The sequence below is a fragment of the Bufo gargarizans genome, chromosome 2, assembly GCF_014858855.1.
Source record: "Bufo gargarizans isolate SCDJY-AF-19 chromosome 2, ASM1485885v1, whole genome shotgun sequence".
NCBI classification, from domain to species: Eukaryota; Metazoa; Chordata; class Amphibia; order Anura; family Bufonidae; genus Bufo; species Bufo gargarizans.
Genome location: NC_058081.1, coordinates 151,963,331 through 151,976,434, shown reverse-complemented (window position 1 = coordinate 151,976,434; position 13,104 = coordinate 151,963,331). Strand labels below are relative to the sequence as shown.

Below are 13,104 nucleotides of genomic sequence, written 5' to 3'. Positions count from 1 at the left end.
CCTGATGTAGGCTTTAGCCAAAAAACAACCACACCATTGAGGGTTAAATGCACTTGGTCGCAGCTTGTGCTGGCGCACCACAAGACACAAAATGGCCGCCGATCACCCCAGAAAAATGTGACTGACAAACGGTCTGTGCAGCCTAAAAACAGTGAGCAATTGAGGATCAGCAGCTCAATGATCCACAGCTGCAGATCGATCAGTTAATCAAGTCCTTTGGAGGAGTTAATCTGCCTAATCTCGCCCTACTGTCGCAGCCGCAACCTCTCCCTACGCTAATCAGAGCAGAGTGACGGGCGGCGCTATGTGACTCCAGCTTAAATAGAGGCTGGGTCACATGGTGCTCTGGCCAATCACAGCCATGCCAATAGTAGGCATGGCTGTGATGGCCTCTTGGGGCAAGTAGTATGACGCTTGTTGATTGGCTGCTTTGCAGCCTTTCAAAAAGCGCCAAGAAAGCGTCACAAAAGCGCGAAGAAAGCGACGAACACCGAACCCGAACCCGGACTTTTACGAAAATGTCCGGGTTCGGGTCCGTGTCACGGACACCCCAAAATTCGGTACGAACCCGAACTATACAGTTCGAGTTCGCTCATCCCTAGTTGTAAGTAAAAAAAATCTCCCAATTCTGCGAATCCAGAAGAGTGGCCATCAGAGACATCATAAGACTGTTGGGACATCTAACATCCACTATTCCCACAGTCCGATGGGCCCAGCATCATACAAGGACACTGCAAAGGTTCCTTCTGGAATCCTGGGACGGATATCAGAAATCTCTAAACAGGAGAGTGAAAATTCCAGAAAAAGTGAAGATGTCTCTCTTCTGGTTGAAGATAAAGAAAAATCTCCAAAGAGGAGTTTTTTGACGGCCGGTCGGATCAGATTGTTATAACAACAGACGCCTGAAGCCGAGAATGGGGAGGCCACACAGTAAATCAGGTGGTCCAGGGCACCTGGAGCCCAGCGATGTCTGCTGTCTTGAAGGTACTTATGTGTCTTCATCCATCTGTAAAATCCCATCACATAAAGATATTGTCCGACAACGCTACCACAGTAGCCTACTTAAACCGGCAGGGGGGTACAAGAAGCAGAACTACAACAACTGTCAGAGAAGATTTTTGGTTGGGCAGAGAAAAATCTAAAATCCCTGGTAGCTGTCCATCTAAAGGGCGAGAAAAACAGAGTGGCGGATTATCTCAGCAGAGAAGATCTAAGAGTGGGATAGTGGTCATTGGATCCCAACATGTTCAGACAGATATCTCTCAAATGGGGGTTGCCAAAAGTGGATCTCTTCGCAAATCAGAAGGACAAACAACTCGATTTATTCGGTTCCCTCTCCAGCAGGGATCACCCACTAATGGTGGATGCTCTGTCATATTCATAGCCAAAGGATCTCCTGTATGCTTTCCCCCCTTACAGTATGATTCCAAAGTTATTAGTAAAGGCAATGGAGGAAGAGGCACAGTTAATACTGATTGCACCTTTTTGGCCAAAAAGATCCTGGTTTCCCCTCCTCTACAATCTCTACGCAGGTCAATTCTGGTCTCTCCCTTCGTATCCCGGACTACTACGTCAGAGTCCAGTGTTCCATCCAGATGTAGCGAGACTACATTTAACATCCTGGAGAGTGAACTGGTCCACTTAAAACAAAGGGGCCTATCGGAATCTGTAATATCCACTCTGCTTTGTAGTAAAAAGGACTCTACCTCCCGGATCTACAGGGGAACATGGAAAGCCTTTTTGGAGTTTGCAGGAGACAGACTGTACTGCAGCCAGGATCCCAATATTCCACTCATACTGGACTTTCTGCAGGCAGGTATTGACAAAGCCAAATACCCTCAAAGTGCAAGTATCAGCTTTGAGTAGTTTTCTTGAAGTAAAGCTGGCAGACTTGCAGTTGATAAAGCGGTTCATAAAAGGAGCATTCAGAAGATACCCATTTGTCCATTCTACCATTCCTCCTTGGGACCTGAATCTAGTATTAGAAATGTTAATGGACACACCTTTTGAGCCTTTGCAGGAGATCCCACTTAAACTCCTGACTCTAAAAAAACACCTTTTTACTAGTAATAGCATCAGCTAGAAGAGTAGGGGAGATCCATGCCTTCTCCTGCAGAGCACCCTATCTCACAGTGTTGGAAGACAGTATTATCCTTAAACACACCCCGATGTTCCTACCTAAGGTGGCCTCAAAATTCCATCGCCAACAGGTGTCGCTTCCATCCTTCTGTGAGAATCCAGTTTCCGAGTTAGAAAGGAGATACCATAATTTGGATGTCAGAAGATGCCTGTTAACTTACCTAGAAGTCTCAAAAGTATTCAGAAGATCGGACCATCTCCTTCTCCAGTATCAAGGCCAGCATAAGGGATCGGCGGCAAGCAAAAGTACCATAGCCAGATGGATCCGAAGCACCATCGAGTTCTGTTACCTCCAAAGAAGCTTGACCCTTTCTAAAAGGAATTAAAGCACACTCTACCAGAGCTGTCTCGGCCTCATGGGCAGAGAATGTCTCTGCCTCAGTAGAGCAAATATGCAGAGAGCTACGTGGAGAAACCCAAATACCTTCTTTAAGCATTATAAATTAGATGTACTTCGTGATTTATCATATGTCTTATCTGCAGTAGTCCCACCCTAGAGTTTTTTTTCTCTATTAATCCTCCTGGAATGCCGTTGTGGAGGCACCGGGGAAAAGAGCCGATTACTCTTACCGGTAATTGGATTTTCCAATAGCCTCCACAACGGCACTGGATTCCCTACCCAAGTTTATGTTAATTATTGTGGGATATATTATGTTATGTTATGTTACTATCCATTATATCAATACAGTTCTTGAACTAACTAACCGAGTCCTATGTCATTAAATGAAGCCGGTAAGGGGAGGGGGCCTGTTAAGATTGAGCTTCTACGTTGTTTCCTGTCCTGGGGAGGCGGGGACACCCTCCTGGAGGGTCCTTGGGACTCTCCACCTTGCTCGGCATAAGCCATCAGTTCTCTGAAAGGTGCAGAGTCCACCACTTGAAAACGGAGGGATTGCAGCACCAGCAACTTGGCCAGGAGCACATTCAGCATCTAAGCCGTTGGATGAGTGCATGCATACTGTTGTCTCTTGGCAATCGCTTCGGCAATCGATTGCTGACGGAATGACTGACGAGGAATAGGAGGGCGAGGAGAAGGAACATTAGATGATGGAAAGGGCAAACAGCTCCCTTCGGCTGAGATGGTGGGGCCTTGACTGCCTGAAATCGGGTGCGTGCCACTGGGTGATGCAGCGGTTGCTGCAGCAGGCTGGACCACCACATTGGAGCCACGGTTCTCCCAGGCCACTTTATGGTGACGCTGCATATGTTGACACAGGGCCATGGCACCCTGGCCAAGCTTCACTTTCTGCCCACAGATTCGGCAAATGGCCATGTTCACCTTCTCTGGCTGCTTAACAAAAAACTGTCACACCTCCAAGTAGGTGCTTTTACTCCCAACACTCCGTACTGACTGACTGCTACTGCTTCTGCCTCCGTGAACCCCTGCACCACTACTTTCTGGGCAGGTAGGTCTACCCTGGGCACGTTTGGCTCCTGACCTAACACTGCTGTCATCCTGCTGACTCCCAGCCATGCTACCGACATGCTGGCTCTGCCGCTGCCTCACAAACAAGCTGCCAAGTGCGATCGGCTACATCATTATCGAGTACTGTCTGCACATCACTGATGTCCTCCTCAACGGTCTCTGAGCCAGGAGACTGACAGCTCGCAATACCAGCTCTTATGCCACTCTCCTCGTCACTACTTGCCCACCTACCGGAGGAAACAGTAGTTTGCCATAAACAATCATAGTCAGGAGTCCACTGGTGAGTCGCCGTATTTTGGGGCCTATGGATTTCACCCGCAGTTTGGCACAGTTTCTGGTTCTAATACTTCTGGTATCCGTTTTTCGTCTTCATTGTCATCGATATGGTGAAAAATTCTAAATAACTTGAAAAATATGGGCAACAAATATAAACATGTGGCTGACCGGAAACGTATGAATGGTGCGGACCTAAGTGTGGGCGATTCTGTGTGGCTGTCCACAAGAAACATTAAGTTGAAGGTACCTTCATGGAAGTTGGGTCCAAGGTTTATTGGCCCATATAAGATCACGGCCATTATTAAGTACCCGCTTCTTACTCTTCGAGGTGTGGTTTATAGGTTTTCTTCCTGCCTTCTAACTAGCTGGTCGGTTGTACTCTGTGGTCCTTCTGGAGTTGCCAGTTTTCTACTTTCAGATAAATCTTGTCTTTTCTTATTGTTTTGTGTTATATTCCCTGTTGTCTGTATCTGGGCCTGAGACAGAGACTTCCATTCGTCTATCTGGGGAGGAATGAGTTGTCTCTGGTCCTAACCTCATTCCAGGGCCTTATAGGGATATAAGGGCCTAGGTAGCCAGCATATGAATATTCCTACCTTCAAGGTCTATTCATATTTATAGGTAGTTAGGGCTCGGATTAGTGTTGTTTAGGAGGTGACCTGTTCCTTCCCTAGTTTCCAGGCCCAGTTACTGTTCCCCTTCCCTCCTTTGTTTAGTGTGGAGTTTCCCCCCACACACTGATCGTGACTATATACCTGCACCGCTGAACGTCAAATAATACTTTTTTTTTGCCACTAATACACGCCAAAAAGGGCTGTAATTTTCTCACTTCACCACACAATGGCAAATAATATTTTTTTCCCCACTAATCCACGCCAGAGAAGCTTTAAAACATATAACTGCACTGCTGAACGACCAAAAAAGCTTTAGAACATATAACTGTACCGCTGAACTACAAATAATACAGTTTTTTTTGCCACTAATACAGCTGAAAAAGGGCTGTAATTTTCTCTTTTCACTACACAACGGCTAATAAGCCCTCTTATTTTTCCCACTTATACATGCCAAAAAAGGCTTTAGAACATATAACTGCACCACTGAACGGCAAATAATACTTTAATTTTCACTAATATACGCCAAAAAGGGCTGTAATTTTCTCACTTCACCACACAACGCCTAATAAGCCCTTTTTTTCCCTACTAATCCACGCCAAAAAAGGCTTTAGAACATATAATTGCACCGCACAAGGGCTAATAAGAAATATTTCCTTGTAATACACCCTGTTAATGGCTGTATCACACAGCACTTGCACCCCAAATAAATAGAACGGTTTGCTGGAATTACAGAGGTATCATCTATTGCAGGGGTCAGCAACCTCCGGCACTCCAGGTGTTGTAAAACTACATCTCTCATCATGCACACTTGCTTGGCTGCTCTCTAAACTCCCACACAAGTGGAAAGAGCATGCTGGGAGTTGTAGTTTCACAGCAGCTGGAGTGCCGAAGGTTGCTGATCCCTGATCTATTGCAAACCTGAAAGCAATTTGGTGTCATGCTCCCTCCTGTGAGAGAGGTGAGAATATCGGATAGACTTGCTGCACGTGAGGCTATCTGACACGTCTCTCTGTTTTCCTCTATGTATGTTGTTGTTTGGCAGGATTTCACCTCTCCTCAGGTGCCGCTTATTATCAGTGATGAGGCTCTATTTAGATCCGCCTCACACTGCTGACCATGCGGTTGATAGTTTCTGCTTGGAGTTCCTAGTGCTGGTTTGTCTTGGATCTCCTGCTTCTCCATACATCTCTAAGCTAAGTACTTGTTGCCTTCGCTGTTTCTTATTATCTGGGAGACGCAGGTTCCTTCATTCTGGAAGGAACCAGCTGTCTCATCCCCTGCTACCTATCCTAGTGCTCGTCAGTTTTAGCAGGGCTTTAGGTATCCGGTGTATGAGTATTTCCACCATCAGGATCTGCTCATACTGGCAGGAGTTAGGGAAAGGCCTAGGGATTACTAGGAGGTCACCATGCCTCTTCCTTAGCTTTTGAGGCCTAGATTGTTGTCTATTCGTTGTGGTGTTTATTTGGTGTTTTCCCTTCCCCTTAACCTGTGACATTTAGATCCCCAGTTAGTGCAGCAAGGTGTAATAGGATTATTCCTATTACCCAGGCTGTACACTCCTCTATTGGACCCCGTTCTCCTTTTATAGTGTGAAATAATTCCTCCCTATCCTTTCCCTACACTTCTAATGCTCTTTCCCTGAACCTCTATTGAGCAAAATAAAAGTTTTCAAGTCTTTCCTAGCACTTTCCCTAACACCTGCTGACATCTCCTTCGACACTAAGTACACTGGAATATGGCTGAGGCTATTTATAGGGCTGTGACATCAAAGGGCTGGCTGGCTGCTGATTGGCTGCATGCATGGCATTGTGGGTGATCCCTCATTCAAAGAGTTCTTTGCTCTATGTGCAGCAGCCATTTTAGGAAAAAATGTGATTCGTTACGATGAAACGTGCAGAAATGTGGATTCGGTGCGAATCAAATTTTGTATTTATATATTGTTTCTCGGCATCATTTATAAATTGTATACAAGGCCTTTGAATACTTTTTTGTGCCATGCTGTGCAACATCAAAACGTATACAAAGTGCATTGTGTAATCCAAGAATAAAAAATTCTAGAACTTGTCTTAAAATCCTTGTATAGTTTATTGGGTTTATTAAAAACAAAACATATAATTAGAGTTGAGCGAACTATGCTGGTCTATTATGATGGAATGCAATACGGAATGCTTCATAGAATTCCATTATGGTCTGTGGTAACAGAATCCATTACGGAATTCTTAGATAACCCGAACGCCATACTTTCAAATTGCAAGTTCGCTCAACACTACATATAATCCATAGTAAAATGCAATCAATTCCTATGCATTTTGGACAGACTCATCCTTAGTCATGGCATGAAGTGATATGATACACAAAATACATAATATCAGATCACAAAGTCAGAACCTGAGAACTTCAGAACCCCTCTGTGGTTTTATGACTGGTGCACACTCTACTACTCATTGGTGTGTCTTGTCACCAGCATGTTTATGTAAGAAATTGTGTGAGGCAACATAAAAGCTTTGTGTACAAGGTTTACAGATATCCTCAATGTGTGCTGCCCGAGTGGTGGAATCCACATACTGTTTTCTACAGCGTATGCAGCTTATAATGTAAACTAGTTGAGTTGTACTGTGATTAGCAAATGTTTAAATTGTAAAAAATCTCTCCTGTACTAATTAATTCCACATGCTTAGTTTGAGACATGTATTGACACAATTCACATAGTAGGATCTCATAGTGCTTAGCCACGTCAAAAACTCAATTTATCTTTCCCCCCCACACCAGTATTCTGGTGGAAAAAAGACACAATATTTTTTCCCACCATTTGTGCAAAACAGTTTCTCTGCTGCCCTCTCCACTTTCCAGAAATGGAGGCTTGGCAACAGTGGGAAGGGTCCTGGCACATTTATCTTTATGGCAATTTTCTGGTGTAACAGAAGAAAGCTACCCCAGCTAGAGGCTGACCTAGATTGCAGTGTAGGCACATGGACTTCTTGAGGCATACTGCTCGTCATAAATTAGACACAGCCTCCGGCGGCACACAGAGATATCATAGACAGGTAGTAAAATGCTGGTCTATTATAAATTCCAATATTAGTGCTTAGCCACAAATATCTAGAAATAGTATGTTTACCTTATCTAATCCCTTTGTGTGAGATTTACAGTATGCTGGTATGAATGCTATATCGAAGACCTCGCCTAGGATGGTGGGGGGACATGTAGGGGGGAGTGTAGGAGCACTGGCAGATGGACAGACTTCAGGAACCCAGGCATATAGCCTTCAGGAACCCAGGCATACAGACTTCAGGAACTCAGGCAAGCAGACTTAAGGAAACCAGGCATATGGACAGAAGCCAGCACACAGACAGACAAATAGAACCCAGGCAACAAAGCAGAAGCCAGCCCACAAAGACAGATGGATTAAAGCTCTGTACTTACTATATCAAGCTAGAGGTCCTGGTAGGCTCTATGGAGACCAAGTAAGATCTTAGTTGCACAGGCAAACCGGAACACAGAATATATAGCAGGCTGATAACTAATTAGTCAACCAGGTGCACACACATAGAGTAGAGCAGATTAACTCATTCTGTATTGCAAGCTGAGGAGGGATACAAACACAATAGCCCAATTCACATACAGACAGGCAACATTGTAACAGGATATTTGTAAACCTAGTACACTCCGTTTTTTACATCAACATGCATAAACCAAGGAGGGGGAACATGGATATGCCACCAATGTGAGACTTCTGGGACCCCCACCTATCTGTGGAACGGAGCTCCCACTTGTGTGCAGCTGCCCTCCATTCATTTCTATAAGAGCGATGAAAATAGAGCGCCACACTTAGCTATTTTCGGAAGTCCTATAGAAATTAATAGAGAGCGGACCGTGGAAGCACAGCCACCGCTCCATTCACTTCTATGGAACTGCCAGAAATAGCAGAGCCAGAGCTTGGCTATTTTCGGTGTTCCCATGGACATTACTGGAGGGCAGCCAGGCATACACAGTGGGCTCGCCTTATCTTTGGGAGTTTCGTTCTAGAGATAGGTGCGGGTCCCAGAAGTGACACATATCTAAGTGATATTCTACCAATGTTTCAGGTGAGAAAACACCTTTAAAGAAATTGAGACATGCATTGATAACAATAGTATTATACTATGGATTAATTTGCAGTGGGAACTGTTAATATGTAAGATCCAGCCCATTCCACACCATCTGAACTGGGCTTTCTGATTGTGTATTATATCACTTTATGCCATTATTAAGGATGGCAGGAGACTGTTTGAAACGTGTAGGAATTAATTCCATGGATTATATGTTTTGCTTTTAATATGGTTCTATAAACTATTAAGCAATTTTAGGATGACTTGCTGGATTTTTTCATTCTTAAATTACAGAATTCCTTAGCGGAAGCAGTTTTAGATAAGGTGCACCATCCTCTGTGTGGAGCTGAATTATGAATCGGCAGGGGTGAGCTGGACTGTTTAAATAAGCTGAGAAACAACAGATCAATGCATGTTTATGTGTGATCCATGTTTCTTTTTCTTCAGATTGACATTTAAAAAATTAGGTTTACAATAAACCAACTATGATTCATTTTCGTAGACAGAGCTACTGGAACAAGTTATGCTGGATGCACTTGTAATGGACAGAGTGGCATTTGTCCAACTTCTCATCGATCATGGTGTCAGTATGCACAGATTTCTAACAATCCCCAGGCTGGAAGAGCTGTACAATGCAGTAAGTAATCGGAGGGTGGCAACATTGGCATATACTGTATAACAAATAGAAAAAAGGTTTTCTTGCTGACATTGTAAAATGATACCAATATAACTTGATGATTTAGGCTATTTAACCACTTCCCTACTGCCGTACAACTATATACAGTCAGGTCCATAAATATTGGGACATCAACACAGTTCTAACATTTGTGGCTCTATACACCACCACAATGGATTTGAAATGAAACGAACAAGATGTGCTTTAACTGCAGACTGTCAGCTTTAATTTGAGGGTATTTACATCCAAATCAGGTGAACGGTGTAGGAATTACAACAGTTTGCATATGTGCCTCCCACTTGTTAAGGGACCACAAGTAATGAGACATAATAATAATCATAAATTAAACTTTCACTTTTTAATGCTTGGTTGCAAATCCTTTGCAGTCAAATACAGCCTGAAGTCTGGACCGCATAGACATCACCAGACGTTGGGTTTCATCCCTGGTGATGCTCTGCCAGGCCTTTACTGCAACTTCTTCAGTTCCTGCTTGTTCTTGGGGCATTTTCCCTTCAGTTTTGTCTTCAGCAAGTGAAATGCATGCTCAATCGGATTCAGGTCAGGTAATTGACTTGGCCATTGCATAACATTCCACTTATTTCCCTTAAAAAAACTCTTTGGTTGCTTTTGCAGTATGCTTTGGGTCATTGTCCATCTGCACTGTGAAGCGCCGTCCAATCGGTTCTGAAGCATTTGGCTGAATATGAGCAGATAATATTGTCCGAAACACTTCAGAATTCATCCTGCTGCTTTTGTCAGCGGTCACATCATTAATAAATACAAGAGAACCAGTTCCATTGGCAGCCATACATGCCCACGCCCTGACACTACCACCACCATGCTTCACTGAAGAGCTGGTATGCTTAGGATCATGAGCAGTTCCTTTCCTTCTCCATACTCTTCTCTTCCCATCACTCTGGTACAAGTTGATCTTGGTCTCATCTGTCCATAGTATGTTCTTCTAGAACTGTGAAGGCTTTTTTAGATGTCGTTTGGCAAACTCTAATCTGGCCTTCCTGTTTTTGAGGCTCACCAATGGTTTACATCTTGTGGTGAACCCTCTGTATTCACTCTGGTGAAGTCTTCTCTTGATTGTTGACTTTGACACACATACACCTACCTCCTGGAGAGTGTTCTTGATCTGGCCAACTGTTGTGATGGGTGTTTTCTTCACCAGGGAAATAATTCTTCAGTCATCCACCACAGTTGTTTTCCGTGGTCCTCCGGGTCTTTTGGTGTTGCTGAGCTCTCCGGTGCGTTCCATCTTTTTAAGAATGTTCCAAACAGTTGTTTTGGCCGCGCCTAATGTCTTTGCCATCTCTCTGTTGGGTTTGTTGGGTTTTTTCAGCCTAATGATGGCTTGCTTCACTGATAGTGACAGCTCTTTGGATCTCATCTTGAGAGTTGACAGCAACAGATTTCAAATGCAAATAGCACACTTGAAATGAACTCTGGACCTTTTTATCTGCTCATTGTAATTGGGATAATGAGGGAATAACACACACCCGGCCATGGAACAGCTGAGAAGCCAATTGTCCCATTACTTTTGGTTCCTTAGTAAGTGGGAGGCACATATGCAAACTGTTGTAATTCCTGCACCGTTTACCTGATTTGGATGTAAATACCCTCAAATTAAAGCTGACAGTCTGCAGTTAAAGTACATCTTGTTTGTTTCATTTCAAATCCATTGTGGTGGTGTATAGAGCCACAAATGTTAGAATTGTGTCGATGTCCCAATATTTGTGGACCTGACTGTACATTGGCGGTATGATGTTCAAAGTCATGCGCACTCCAGAGAGGTATAAAATAAAACTACAGATCGCCCTCATACTGCTCTGTAGACATAACTATACATTTAATTATGGGGGTAAAAATATAGCGATGCAAATACAAATAAAAAAAAAATCTACGTTTTTATTGTTTTTTAAAGGGCATCTGCCAGCAGAATGGTACCTATGAAACTTGTTAACCATGTTCGCTTGGCAGCTGAAGGCATCTGTGTTCCCATGTATATATGTGCCCACATTGCTGATAAAAATTATGTTTTAATGTATGCAAATGAGCCTCTAGGAGCAACGGGGTGTTGCCATTACACCTGGAGGCTCTGCTCTCTCTGCAAATGCTGCACCATCTCTATCTTGATTGACAGGACCAGGCAGTTGATGATCAAGGTGGAGAGGGCAGTGGCAGAGAGAGCAGAGCTTCTAGGATTAATGGCAACGCCTCCATTGCTCCTATAGGCTCATTTGCATATCATAAAACTTCATTTTTCTTAGCAATGCAGGCACATATGAACTTGGGACCAACACTGATGCCTTCGGCTGCCAAGTGCACATGTAACAGGTAAGCCAATTTCATAGGTACAAATCTGCCGACAGATGCCCTTTAAGTATTAGGACACAATATAAACTATATAAATGTGGTATCACTGTAATTGTACAGATCTGGAGAATAAAAGGTAAGAGATCAGTTTTACTGCATAGGGAACGCCCTAAAAACTAAACACATAGAACTTTGGCAGAATTGCGTTGGTTTTTTTTTTCAGTTCCACCCCCTTAGAATTATTTTTGTCAGCTTTCCACTACATCGTATGCAATATAAATGGTGCCATTAGAAAGTACAACTTTCTAATGAAACAAGCCCTCCTTCATCTACTTTAACAGAAAAATAAAAACGTTATGGCTCTGAAAAGGCAACAAGTGAAATATAATAATGCAGAAATGTTAAATCGTATGGTAATGGAGTGGTTAACACACATAAAATATAATTTCCTACTATCTCTTTCAATATCTCCTCCAAATTTGTTTGAATATAAAAAAAAAAAGTGTTCATAAAAGTAGTCTCCAATTCATCAAAAGCACCTTAAAGGGGTATTCCTGTTGTTAAAAGTTATCCCTCTATCCACTTAGCAAATGTGGACTAATAGGTTTTATTGATCTCCAGGTCTACTGCAGATATGTATGTTTCAAACTAAACTAGCTTTGGATGACAGGAATCTCAATTAAACTTTTCAACTTTTTAAAGGGATTCGGTCACTTTTTCCTCTCCCATCATATAGACATGGAGATGTCAGTGCTCACTGCTTCTGTTTGTCATACATGTGGATTTAGTGCTCCTATGATTTACTGGGAAGAAAAGGATGCAAATGAGCTCTTAACAAGCTCTGCCTCTAATGCCACCAGATGTAAGGCAGCTATCCAATAAGTCAATGTGCGACCCTAGGCCTTGAGACATGACTCGGATAATAAATAAACCAGCACCCCATCTGCAAGCAGCTGATTTGGGGTGATTGCCTCTCATCAGTGAAGAGCAGAGAGTACTGGCTTAACTAGGTGAGAGGCCTAAGTCAGGATTTGGGGGGTACTATCTGTCCTTGGGGAGAGAGCACCTTATTTGGTGTGAGGAGACGTATTGACCATACATGCTCTTCTGGAATTCTGGGAAGAAGGTATGCAAATGTGCTCTTAGCAAGCTCTGCCTCTGATGCAGGTGTAAGGCAGCAATCCTATAAGTCAATGTTCGATCCTTTAAATACGCCTTGAGATTTGGATATTAAATAAGCCAGCACCTCATCTGCAGACAGTTGTTTTGGGGTAATTGCCCCTCATCAGTGCAGAGCAGAGAGTACTAGCTTAATTGGGTGAGAGGCCTATGATTTACTAAAACTGAGGAATTGCCTCTTGAGGAGCCATACAAAGGATACAATCAAACATTATAAATGCTGGATAATGTCGTCCTCATTCAGGTCCCAAGTACTTGACTTCAGTCCAATAATGTGAACTAGTTAAAGTAAATGCCTTGAATTCTTCCCTATAAAAAGTACTTATGAATAATTAGACTTTAATTGCCATTGGCCACAAAAGATCCAGACTGAGAAGTGGT

General features: G+C 43.2%; 1 protein-coding gene across 1 annotated transcript in view; it reads left to right on the top strand.

Moving 5' to 3' along the window:
- The window catches only part of LOC122925724 (transient receptor potential cation channel subfamily M member 7-like), a 204,020-nt gene that overhangs the window by 100,737 nt on the left and 90,179 nt on the right, over window positions 1–13,104 (top strand). Inside the window, 1 exon segment of the mRNA XM_044277070.1 lies at window positions 9,049–9,183. Coding sequence (XP_044133005.1) covers window positions 9,049–9,183 — 135 coding nt within the window.